This window comes from Hyperolius riggenbachi, chromosome 1, assembly GCF_040937935.1.
Source record: "Hyperolius riggenbachi isolate aHypRig1 chromosome 1, aHypRig1.pri, whole genome shotgun sequence".
NCBI classification, from domain to species: Eukaryota; Metazoa; Chordata; class Amphibia; order Anura; family Hyperoliidae; genus Hyperolius; species Hyperolius riggenbachi.
The window spans coordinates 567,866,529-567,878,534 of NC_090646.1; the positions used below are offsets into that span (position 1 = coordinate 567,866,529).

General features: G+C 43.9%; 1 protein-coding gene across 5 annotated transcripts in view; it reads left to right on the forward strand.

Annotated features, from left to right (window-relative positions):
• The window catches only part of ARSK (arylsulfatase family member K), a 113,235-nt gene that overhangs the window by 55,749 nt on the left and 45,480 nt on the right, over positions 1–12,006 (forward strand). For all 5 annotated transcript variants that reach the window (XM_068247719.1, XM_068247726.1, XM_068247734.1 and 2 more), the window contains 2 exons: positions 6,085–6,309; positions 9,966–10,196. In XM_068247719.1, the coding sequence (XP_068103820.1) occupies positions 6,085–6,309; positions 9,966–10,196 (456 nt within the window). The remainder of the gene's footprint in view (positions 1–6,084; positions 6,310–9,965; positions 10,197–12,006) is intronic.

The window sequence follows — 12,006 nt, forward strand, 5'->3', positions numbered from 1 at the left end:
TGTAAGAGGTGGAGGTGAAGCTGCAATAGGAAGTCAAATAGGACTGGCTGGGCTGTAGCAAGCCACACCCTAACGAAGAACCAGTGGGCGGTTCGAAACGCGTAGGTGGGCGAAGCTTCAGCCAGCCGCGTGTTCAGCGGCATTTGCATCAGCTGTGCTGCTGAATCGATTGCCTCAACTCCCGGTGGTAATTCTCTGCTGTGTCTGCATCTACTGGTGAGCTGTTGCAGGACAGACGTGAGACAGGATCCTGTGGAGAGACTGAGCGATTAGTGCTATAACAAATCGGGTGAGATTAACCCCTTTTATATGGCACAACTTTGGAGTCAGAGACATTTCATGCTGTTATTAGCTGAAACTTTATTGCTGCTAGGATTCTATATAAACTCTGGTTGTCGCCTTAAAAGTGGACTTAAGGGGGCCCCCAAACTTATCTCATAGTACAATACAGAGCACTTTAGTGTATGAATGTGCGGACACATGAAATTGTGTGCTGTATTATCTGGCCAGAGAGTACTGCATAATATTCTTACATATATATTGCTGAACACAAGAGGCTGGCTTATGAAACTTACTGCTGCTTGTTGTTTTAAATTGTGTGTGCATTTGGTATTGGATAATTTCATTAAATTTGTTTTGTATTTTCTATAATGGAAGAATTTTATCACCTATATATTTAATTAAATGACGTATCCTTTGCAGACATAATGGCCTATTGCTTGATCTGTTTTTTGTAGTCCTCAAACTAAGGCGCATGGGCCGAATGCGGCCCCCTGAGGCTTTTTTACCGGCCCCACACACACAAAATGTATTACTTATAGATGCGGTCTGCTGCATCTTTAAATATTGGTGGTCCGCATATATAATAACAGTTCCGGCACCACCCTTCCACATGGAAGCCAGAAAGCAGTCTGTTGCTGGCTTCTGGGTTACTGGGTGGAGGGAATGACTTGTAGCAAGCATATTTTGGTCAGTTCTGTGCAGGAATGTTATGGTTACTTTGCGAAGGGGAAATGGAGGGTTGTACTGCATATGTTTCTACAGAGATTGTGTGTGTATGGGTGAGATTGCTCTGCAGGCTTTGGCAGGCCATTGGGTGACATTATCGCTCACATACGACTTGCTATGTTAGGGTCACGATATCTGAACTGTGCTGGTGGCATAATAGCTGCACATGCTTTGTTGGAGGACATGCTATCTGCACATGGTGTGGTAGAGTGCATACTATCTGCACATGCTGTGTTGGGGGCATAACATCTGCTCTGGTTAAATGGGCACTGTCTACAATACCTATGCTCAATGCAGGGCCGGGCCAGGGCAGAGCCGAGCGAGACTCCAGCCTCAGGGCACAGTGTAGGAGGGGGCGCACAACTCACTCAGCTATCATTCTCCTATTGTGTTTGAAGCAGAGAGAAATAAGAAAAGGGGATACATGGCAGTGGCTGCAAGCCAGATAACTAGAGATTAAGCTGTTGGGGGCTCTGGGGCATCTCTTAAGGGGGCCATACACTAGCCGACCAACCAACCAATCCACCATCCAATTCGATTATTATAATCGAATTGGATGAAAATTAGTGCTGCCAAGTGCATGTCCGACCGACAAAGCGACCAATTTCGGGACAGAAATTGGCCGCACGGTCGATTGCACATGCTGGAAAATTTCAGGCCGAAGTTGGTTGGTCGGGTGCGCGGCGGTACGGCGGCCGAATTGCGAACAAGCTACGAGAGGACGACACCCCCGCTGCTGCCGATTGTATTAATGTATGTAGTGTAATGCATTTATACATTACCTGTCCGGTGTCAGCCTCCACGCGGTTTCCGTCTATCTCGCTGCTACAGGACAGGTAATGTATAAACGCACTACACTACATACATTTATACATTTTAGGGGCAGCGGCGGGGTGGACGCGGCGGCTCAGCTGATTCCCTGATGATTTCATGCTGAAATCGATGTAAATTGGCCTGTAGTGTATGGGCAGATTCGACTAGAGACAAATGTATCTCTAATCAGATTCGATTAGAGATTAATTTGTCTCTTGGTCGAATTTGCCCATAATCGTAGTAATGTATGGCCACTTTAAGTCTAATAGAAATCAGTGTATGACGGCTGGGGTGGGAGGGATAGAGGGGTGCACTTTGTTGTCTCAGCCTTGGGTGCTGGAGGACCTTGTCCCGGCTCTGGCTCAATGTTATGTTTTTCTACATCACTTCATGTATACTCATGTACAGTATACTCCGGCCCCCCAGCAGTCTGAAGTATGTTGACCCGGCCCTTGACCAAAGAAGTTTGAGGACCCCTGCTTCAGAGCTTAGTAAAGGTCAGGGCCGTTTCTTAGGCAGTACGGGCAGGGCGACCTGGGTGCACACCGGCAAGATGAAGAAGGGGGGCACAGGTAGAAGAACATAACCTCTAGGGAGCGTAATGTGCAGTGCAGCCAAATGGAAGAAGAAAGATTACCTTCCTTGACTCCTCCTGGGCTGCCTGTGTCTGACATCAAGTCATCATCACATCACCAACGCATATCACCAATGCATAATGATAACACCTGATGCCCTGTAGCGGTACTGCAGGCTGTCAGTGCGCAGCGCCCATTGAGGAGTCTTCGCCTGTGTGTTTTCCTGGTCCCTGCTTCTTCCTGGATGAGCGGCTGGTCACTAGTAAGTAGGCAGAGCCACTTGTGACCTGTGACTGTCCCTAAACTGTAAGGGTTCGCCAGTCTACCGGGGTGGGGGGAATGGGGCGCACTTTTTACAACCCCACCCTGGGTGCAATTTAGCCTAGAAACTGCCCTGATAAGGATAAGTTAGAAGGGGGTAAAGATATGTATCTTCTGATCCAGAGAATGTGATTAGCAATGTAACAGAACCATCTTCTCAATTCTGCACTTTGGTTTATAGGGGTTAATTTACTAAAGAGTTTAAGAATTATTCCACATTATTTATTAACTAACAATTTATCTCACCTTAAACAGCGTAACTCATGATTTATCTCTCTTTATCTAACTTTACTCATGATTTATTTCTCCCTAAAGCGGACCTGAACTTAGAACTTCCTCTCTGCTTTAAAAGATATGCAACAGCATAGAACCTAGAAAGTCTTAACATTTCATGATTCGTTTTGAAGATCTGTGACTTTGACAACAACAAAAACAAAACATTTGTAGAGCGCTTTTCTCTGCAGCATTCTGTACTAGCTGCAGGCAGTATGGGTCTTTATTTGGAAGGCCTGCATAGAAGGCATTGCAATATTCCAGCTGTGATGTAATGAAGGTGTGAACTGAGCTTGGAAGATTTTATGAAGTAACAAGGTGCATCATTTTTACAATATTCCTTAGGTGAAAAATGGAATCTTTCACAACAGCTGAATTTTGTTTACTGAAGTTTAAAGAGAATCTGTACTGTACAATTCTTACAATAAAAAGCATACCATTCTATTCATTACATTCTCCTGGGCCCCTCTGTGCTGTTTCTGCCTCTCCCTGCTGCAATACTGGCTTGTAATTGCCATTTTTATGGAGTGTTTACAAAAAAAAATATAGCAAGTGATAGGCTGAGAGTAGATCATAGTGTGAGTCATACAGAGTGTGCAGGGGGCCTGGAGAGGGTGTGTATAGCTTCTATCCAATCACAAACAGCACAGCACATTCCAGCCTGACTGCCTCAGCCCGACAGAGCCGACAGAGGAGAGAAGTTTAGATCATATAACAGAGATAACACAGCCACTGTGCAAATAGGAAAGGCTGCAGTAAGACAGACCACATTAGAACAGCTATAGGAACATATAGGATAGAAGAAATAAGGCTCAAAATTTTGTTAGAGTCTCTTTAATTCCCCGTCAGTCAGTAAACTCAAAGTATACTTTGAAAGCGGCTAAAACATCAAGAAAGGGAGAGTTTCGATTTTCAACCTAGAAATCAGAAACTTTGCCTCAGCAGGTACATTTCTATGATTATTTCTCAAAATCTGGATGAAATCTTCACCTCTCCTGAGATTTTGTTATTGGTGGATTTCATGTTTAACACTATTGCAGATGTTTGAGGTTTCCCTGGAGCCTTTCTCAACTCTAAATCTAACCCTAACCACAGACCATTGAACCTAACTTTCCTAAAACATTACGTGTCCCAGTTTGGAAATGTGACGGTATCAAAAGTCAATGGCTGTTTGGAGTTGCTAACATACCTCCCCTCACAATTAAATATGTAATTGTATACGGCCGGTTTCACATCTGCAACCAGCAATTTCTTTTCAAGTCAAAACACCAATACAACAGTCTTTTTGGGTTAACATAAAAGCATAAAGTTCATTGTTATTTAGCCAAAATTTCCAAAAGCAAAACAATCCACACGAGAGTGGAACCGAGAAAATGGTCACAGTACAATTTTGTGGGCCAAACCCGCGCTTTTGGGTTATCTGCACAATCACTACTCTGAAATTTTCGCTTACATATAAATGGTAACCAGTCATGTGCCCAGTGGTACTCTCTGCTATGCTCTTTCCAGGTAATTGGTGGACCCATATTCTTGGAGCCTAATTTGCCTCAAATTATCAGCAGCCTCTCTACTGCACAGCCCAATGCCTTCTGGGACAGACAACTCTTTATGAGTATCAGAGAGGGGAGCAGATTACACCTTTTTCTGAAGCCTTGTCTGGATTTGAAGAAATGGCATGCAAGGCCAACCCTTCTAATACATGCCAAACCCGGATCCTCCAAAACCTGTTAAAAACATCACTTCTTACACTGCACTATCAATAACCCACAACCTTTTTCCACAAAGCCAGTCCACACAATCCTGCTCACTCGTGCAGTACATCTCCAAATGTGCAGGAGGTTGCCTGGGAGTTATCCAGTTAAGCTACATACAGGGGCATAACTAGACTTAAAAGCCCCCCCCCCTTGCAAAAATGATAGCATGGGGCTCCCCTGGTCCCTGAACCCCATGTGATCGGGAGTCAGCGAATGGCAGCAGAGAGTGTTCTGCTATGAAGCAGCGTCTAGAAGCAGGAAAAAATTACATATGCTCCTACACACGGTTTTTGTGAGCAAATGGGGAGGCTTCTTTGCTAAATGGCTGCACTTGCAGTTGGGGAGAGGAAGGAGGAGGGGCCCCTAAAGCCTCTGGGCCCCCTGCAATGGCAGGGGTCGCAGGGGCGATTGCTAAGCCCATGGCTATGTACACACCTCGCCATGCAGGAAGATAGATCCAGCGACGTCTCCCTGACAATGAGCACTCCCCTGATTCATCTTCCTCCATCTTCCAGCCAGCAGGTATGCGTGACGTCACACAATGTGTGCGAATGATACTTCCAGCGATCGCGTTACTTAGCACAAGAGTCGTCGGGAATCTTAAAGATCCGATCCGCTGTGATGGTTGTTATCATGATGCTAAGCGACGTTCGCGTGATCGTGCACCTGTACCCACATCGCAAGATTGCTGAAACGATCGTTGTTTAAAAAACCATTGAAAAAATCATGAGGTGAGTACCTGATGTAGTTAGCATTTCATGTTAAAGGATACTTGAAGTGACGTGACATGATGAGATACTGTAGATATGTGTATGTACAGTGCCAAGCACACAAGTAACTATGCTGTGTTCCTTTTTTTCTTTCTCTGCCTGAAAGAGTTAAATATCAGGTATGTAAGTGGCTGACTCAGTCCTGACTCGGACAGGAAGTGACTACAGTGCGACCCTCACTGATAAAAAATTCCCCTTTTTATCTCTTTCTCGCTCTCAGAAGCCATTTTCTGCTAGGAAAGTGTTTTATAGTTGGAATTTCTTATCAGTGAGGGTCACACTGTAGTCACTTCCTGTCTGAGTAAGGACTGAGTCAGCCACTTACATACCTGATATTTAACTCTTTCAGGCAGAGAAAGAAAAAAAGGAACACAGCATAGTTCTTTGTGTGCTTGGCACTGTACATACTCATGTCTATCTCATCATGTCACATGTGACTTCGGGTATCCTTTAACTGAGGGTTAACAATTTTAGAATCCTACAGGAATTGATATTCTGCATGTGAACACATTTGTCACTATGCGAATGATGAGTAAAATATCAAACCATATATTCTTTTTTTTCTGACAGGCGAAATCCTTTCAGTACTTAATGAGACTGGACTTCTAAACACAACTTATGTGCTGTTCACTTCTGACCATGGAGAGCTTGCTATGGAACATAGACAGTTTTACAAGATGAGCATGTATGAAGGCAGCTCCCATATACCACTGCTGGTCATGGGGCCCAATGTAAATCCTGGGAAAACTGTATCAAATATCGTTTCTCTAGTGGACCTTTATCCTACAATGCTTGGTAGGTATGCCTAAAACCATTGCAAGGGCTTTTTTTTTCTTGGAAAACAAAATTCTAGTGGTCTGCCTCAGAATAAGAATGTTTGTGTTTTATTTACTTTTTCAGCACCATAAGTCACTGAAATGCATTTTTTTTCATACCCCTCAGCAAAAAGGCAGAGAACTTAAAGGGTATCTGAACCGTTAAAGAAATTGCAGTGTTAAAGTACCCCTGACCCAAGACCCCCCCCCTAAAATGAATGAAGCCCATGGTGGGCTAGATTACCTCCTCCTGAGTGTACTGATGCTGCTCGTTGTCCTCGGGGGGGGGGGGGGGGGTTGCCCCCCGTCCCCCATCCCTGATCCTCAAAGTATTAGACAGGATCTCCCAGTTGAATACAAAAGCCACATAGTTCCCCCAAGCGGCATCGCGTGATTGAGAAATGCACAGCAAAACCTTTCCTACGCAGTTCATAATTGCCCTGCGCCGCTCTGAGGAACTTCCGGGTGGCTGCGGTGATGAGGACTAGGGGGGGCAAGGAAAATGAGCAGTGGTAGCTCACTCAGGAACAGGTAAACCAGCCCACCATGGGCTTCATACAATAGGTTTTCCCCAATTCAGGGATACATAAAGCCTGACCCCTTTTTATTACCTATAGCTGGAAATGTTATAACAGCATCAAGCACTCCCATTCTTCCTTTCCAACAGCCTTTAGAGCACCATCTGGGACTGCACATCTTTTTTCCTTTGTGTACGGGAGCATCCTTGGGTTTATATCTCCTGCATTTGGTGCTTCATAACTGTCAGAGGAGCTCTGAGAGGAGATTCATGCGAGGAGTGGGCAGCCTCTGATAGAGCAAGGCAGCGGGTGAAGAGGCCTCAGGAGCTGTTGCCACAGTAATTATGCCTCTAGTTGTATTGTATTGTAATTACTAGATTAGTATTATTACTTATCTCTAATGTCCAGCGCGGTAAGTGAATGGCAGGGAGATGATGTGACGATGCATTGCCTCTGGTTTTTAAGAGATTTTAAGGAAACCACATCAGGGACTGGCAGAGCGATGCTGAGCAAAATTGCTCTTCAGATAAAGTGTTCTGCTATTCGTGCTGCGAGCTGTTCTGATTCTGAAGACCTGCTAATTCTGTGTTTGCCATGAACACTTTAATGGAAGCTATGTTCTGCTAATTCTGCAAGTAATATGAAACATTCTGTGTGAGACTGCTTAAATTGTGCTAAAAAATATGCTTTTATCGCTGCATGCAGAGATCCTGCTAATAATTTGAAGATAATCCTCCTTCATAACTTAGACTCTATATAATCATATTTTTAATGCAATTTTCAGTTCCGCTATTATTATTCAAGTGCATTTCTGATTCCAGTGTTAAGGTGTCATTCATATAGTACTTGAGTCTACATTACTGAACACATTGGAATCCCTTGGCAGGACCGTTTCTAGACTTTTTGCTGGCTGAGGCAAACTTGTGAGACAGTGACCTCCCCCCCCCCTGATTAGGAAAGAAAACACCCTCAGTATAGGTAGGTAGGTGGGGCCAAGTATAGGTGCCCCCTGTATAGGAAGCCAGTTAAAGGTGCCCCCAGTATATGTAGCCAGGTATAGGTGCCCCAGTATAGGTAGCCAGGTCAGCTGCCTGACTATCCTTACCTCATTCTGCTGCTACATGAATATAAATGGATAACAGGAATGCTAATGCATTGCTGCATGGGGCTTTCTATTTGTCCACACAAATAGGACAATCGATAGCTCTGGTGGGAAATGTAAATGTACCTCGGATTATCAGTATTGCAGTGATGACACATTTATTTTTAGTTGAGAAATCACCCTTTATTGAGGCTATGAAGGTGCTGGATCCACTGGTGGGGTAGCTGTCAACCTGCGGCACATGAAGCGTGGCAAAAAATGGGGTTGGCCATGCACTGGAAAGTGGGTGTGTTAATGATGAGTCATGGCTAAATGTACATGAAGTTAGCATGCAGTGTAATTCACAGACAGTGGACATAAACAGCAAAACTTTGAATAATAAAAAATAAAGCCCTACTTACTATACATATAGCAGATATTCAATTTTGAGCATCTCTGAAGACAGCCTGTGACATGACTATGTACTCTGCAAAGTGCGCAGAAGATGTCAGTGTCAGTCAGATAAATACATCATAGGACATCACACTACAACTATTGTAGGGATTAGATGGTAAGCTTCTCTGAGGAGAGCCGGTGCCATGACTATGTGTTCTGTAAGGTGCTCCTGCTAAAGTTACCAAGTCTTGTTAGATAGGTGGCCAGATGCTTCCGCCCTCCCCCTCCTTGTAGTATATAGGTGACCCCCTCCGTCCCCTTGTTATATATAGGTATATGCAGCCGGCGTCTCTCACATGCGACTCGATGGCACATTATTGGTGGATCACATGATAGGAAATGTCAGCTAAAGAGACAGATACAAAGCGGCAGGTGATGATGAAGGGGAAGAGGAAGCTTTCGTACTGGAGGCGAGTGGAGAGGTGAGTGACTTTCTCACTAAGCTGGCTGTCTCCTCTCTCCTCTATGAGCTAGCTGCCCCACAATCAATGGAGGTGCTATTGGGTAGCTAGGGGGTGCTATAGCACTAACAAGCTCCCCCTGGTGCTGCCTTTGACCCTCCCTATGTGAAAAAAGAATTTGGGCTTGCATGTGGTTTTAAATAGCAAAGATCAAGGTATAAGCGCTTCCCAATAAATGCCACAAAGGAGATGCTGCAGCCAAGATGCTCTGTTCCACCAATACATGTGTATCCAAAACATCCAATGCAAAAATAAAGTTGATCTTCTTTATGGTATGTGCAACCCAGCTGTTAGATGGCAGTGGGCGCCAGAGGGGTGCACGGCCATACAACCATTTTGCAGGGTGATGCCTAACTTCTTCCCTGTCCAATGTGCACAAGCCACATGCCAATGTGCCAAATAGTTAGATATGATGCCTAATAGACAAAGTTATTATTATTATTATTTAGTACTTATACAGCACCAACATCTTTCGCAGTGCTGTACAGAGTACCGATATATAGAGTTCTGTCACTAAACTATCCATCAGAGGGGCTCACAGTCTATTCCCTACCATTGTCAAATGTCCATCATAGTCTAGGGCCAATTTATGGGGAAGCCAATTAATTTATCTGAATTTTTTCAGATGTGGGAGGAAACTGGAGTGCTGGGGGGAAACCTACACAAAAATGGGGAGAACATAAAAACTACAAGCAGATAGTGCCCTGTCTGGGATGGAACCAGGTACCCAGTGCTGCAAGGTGAGAGTGCTATCCACTACACCACTGTGCTGCCTGAAGTTAGGGGTTCATTGATACAGACGAGCCCATATGATCTTGAAGAAATGATATCTTGTTTCCAGAGATCTGCAATTGGAGGGTATAGCTAGATTATATGAAAGAAGGGTGGTATCGGTTACCTACAGGCTAATTTTAAGGATTTGTCCTGGTTAACCTTGCAGATTTTTTGAGGAACAGTATAACTAGTTTTAACTTGTTTTCTTTGAACCTCATCAGCCATGTGAATGATTTTGGAATGTACTGACTTGCAAAAGCATATCTTTGAATATATTTTATAATTTGAGTGGAATAATCAGCACGATTTCTGCTGTAGAATTCACTTGCGCTCTGTCTCATTTTAGAAATTGCAGGGATTCCAGTTCCTCAAGCCATAAGCGGTTACTCACTGATGCCGTTATTACTATCGTCAAAGTCACAGAATGAGATTCATTCAAGTCCTAATTGGCATCCTAATTGGGCACTGAGCCAGTTTCATGGGTCTGATGTAAATGCCTCAACCTACATGCTGCGAGATGGTCATTGGAAGTACCTTACATACTCAGATGGTGATTCAGTTCCTCCTCAGCTGTTCGGTATGTTCTATGTTCCAAATGTTTAAGGTATAATACTCAGCTACTCATGTGCTTAGCTTTTACAGATCTAGCAAGGGGGCTGCGAGGGGTAGTTGTCAGGGACAGGAAGGGAGATGGGTAGACTTCCTTGTACAGATGTACAGCAGAAAACGAAGACCATTTTGGCTTAGTACAACTCCTGTTTTAGATAGATTTAGATTTGATAATATTGCTTAAAGTGGTATGAAACACAGCATTTCCTCTTTGTTCTAAAAGATTATTTACAGCATAAAATCTACAACCCCCAAAATTGTAGCAGAACAGCATTTCTCATACAGTCAAACACAGCAATTTGTTCTTCAGTGGAAAGCTCCTTACCTCCCTGGCGGTACGCAGATGCGGTGGCTGCGTCCGCGGGAGGGCTTTTTTTGATTAAATGTTTTTTTTTTTTTTTTTATTTTAGCTAGCACTAGGCTAGTTAACTATGTTGCCCAAGTCCCCCGGCACCGACCTGAGCACCCTGATCGCCGCCGGCAACACTCACCCGTCCGAGATCCCGCGAGAGCTGCAGCTTCCCAATTAGCATCACTCGACGCTATGTCATCGATGTCATGACGTCATGCGCAGTTCCGATCCTCCCCATAGCGAAGCCGGGTGCTGATTGGGAAGGCTGCACCATCGCGGGATCCCTGGGGGGTATGTATACCGGAGGTGATCGCGGAGGCAATCGGAGGGGACCGGAGGCAATCGGAGGGGACCGGAGGCACTTGGGCACCATAGTTAGCTAGCGAAGTGCTAGCTTAACAATATGTAAAATATTTTATTTAAAAAAAATCCTCCCGGGACGATGCAATCCCCTGTGGCGGCAAGCCCGACACTGTGTCGGGCTTACCGCCAGGGAGGTTAAGCTTCTGGCCGTATCCACAGAGGTGATAACATTATCATGTGTTTACATTCCTTTGTTTGCTACAATTGTTATCCAGCCAGCAGCATACTGACACTGCACACATTGTAGAACCAGAGAGAGCTGAGAAGTGATCACTGGATACATTATAATATATAAATATAGCAGCTGTGCAATAAAATGCCATGCCAGTTTTCACAGCAGATAAACTGTACTTTGGGAATTTGCAATTTGTACAAGACAAATAACATTTATACTGCATTTTTCTCCTGGCAGACTCAAAGCACTTAAAGAGACACTGAAGCGAAAAAATTTTTTATGATATTATGATTTGTATGTGTAGCACAGCTAAGAAATAAAACATTAAGATCAGATACATCAGTCTAATTGTTTCCAGTACAGGAAGAGTTGAGAAACTCCAGTTGTTATCTCTATGCAAACAAGCCATTAAGCTATCTGACTAAGTTAGTCGTGGAGAGGGCTGTTATCTGACTTTTATTATCTCAACTGTAATTGAACTGTTTACTTTTCCTCTGCTAGAGGAGAGGTCATTACTTCACAGACTGCTCTGAAAGACTCATTTTAAATGCTGAGTGTTGTGTAATCTGCACATATTATAGAATGATGCAATGTTAGAAAAAACACTATATACCTGAAAATAAAAGTATGAGAATATTTTCTTTGCTGCTAATCTTCTAGTAATTATTCATAGTACACAACCAATTCACTATATCATATTTTTTTTTCTCGCTTCAGTGTCTCTTTAAGCTGCAGCCACTAGAGCTCACTCAGTAGGCAGTAGCAGTGTTAAGGAATCTAGTCCAAGGACTCCTTACTGAATAAGTGCTGGCTGACTGAACAGGAAGAGCCAAGATTTGAACCCAGGGCTCTGTGTCAGAGGCAGTGCCATTAACCATTACAGACAAT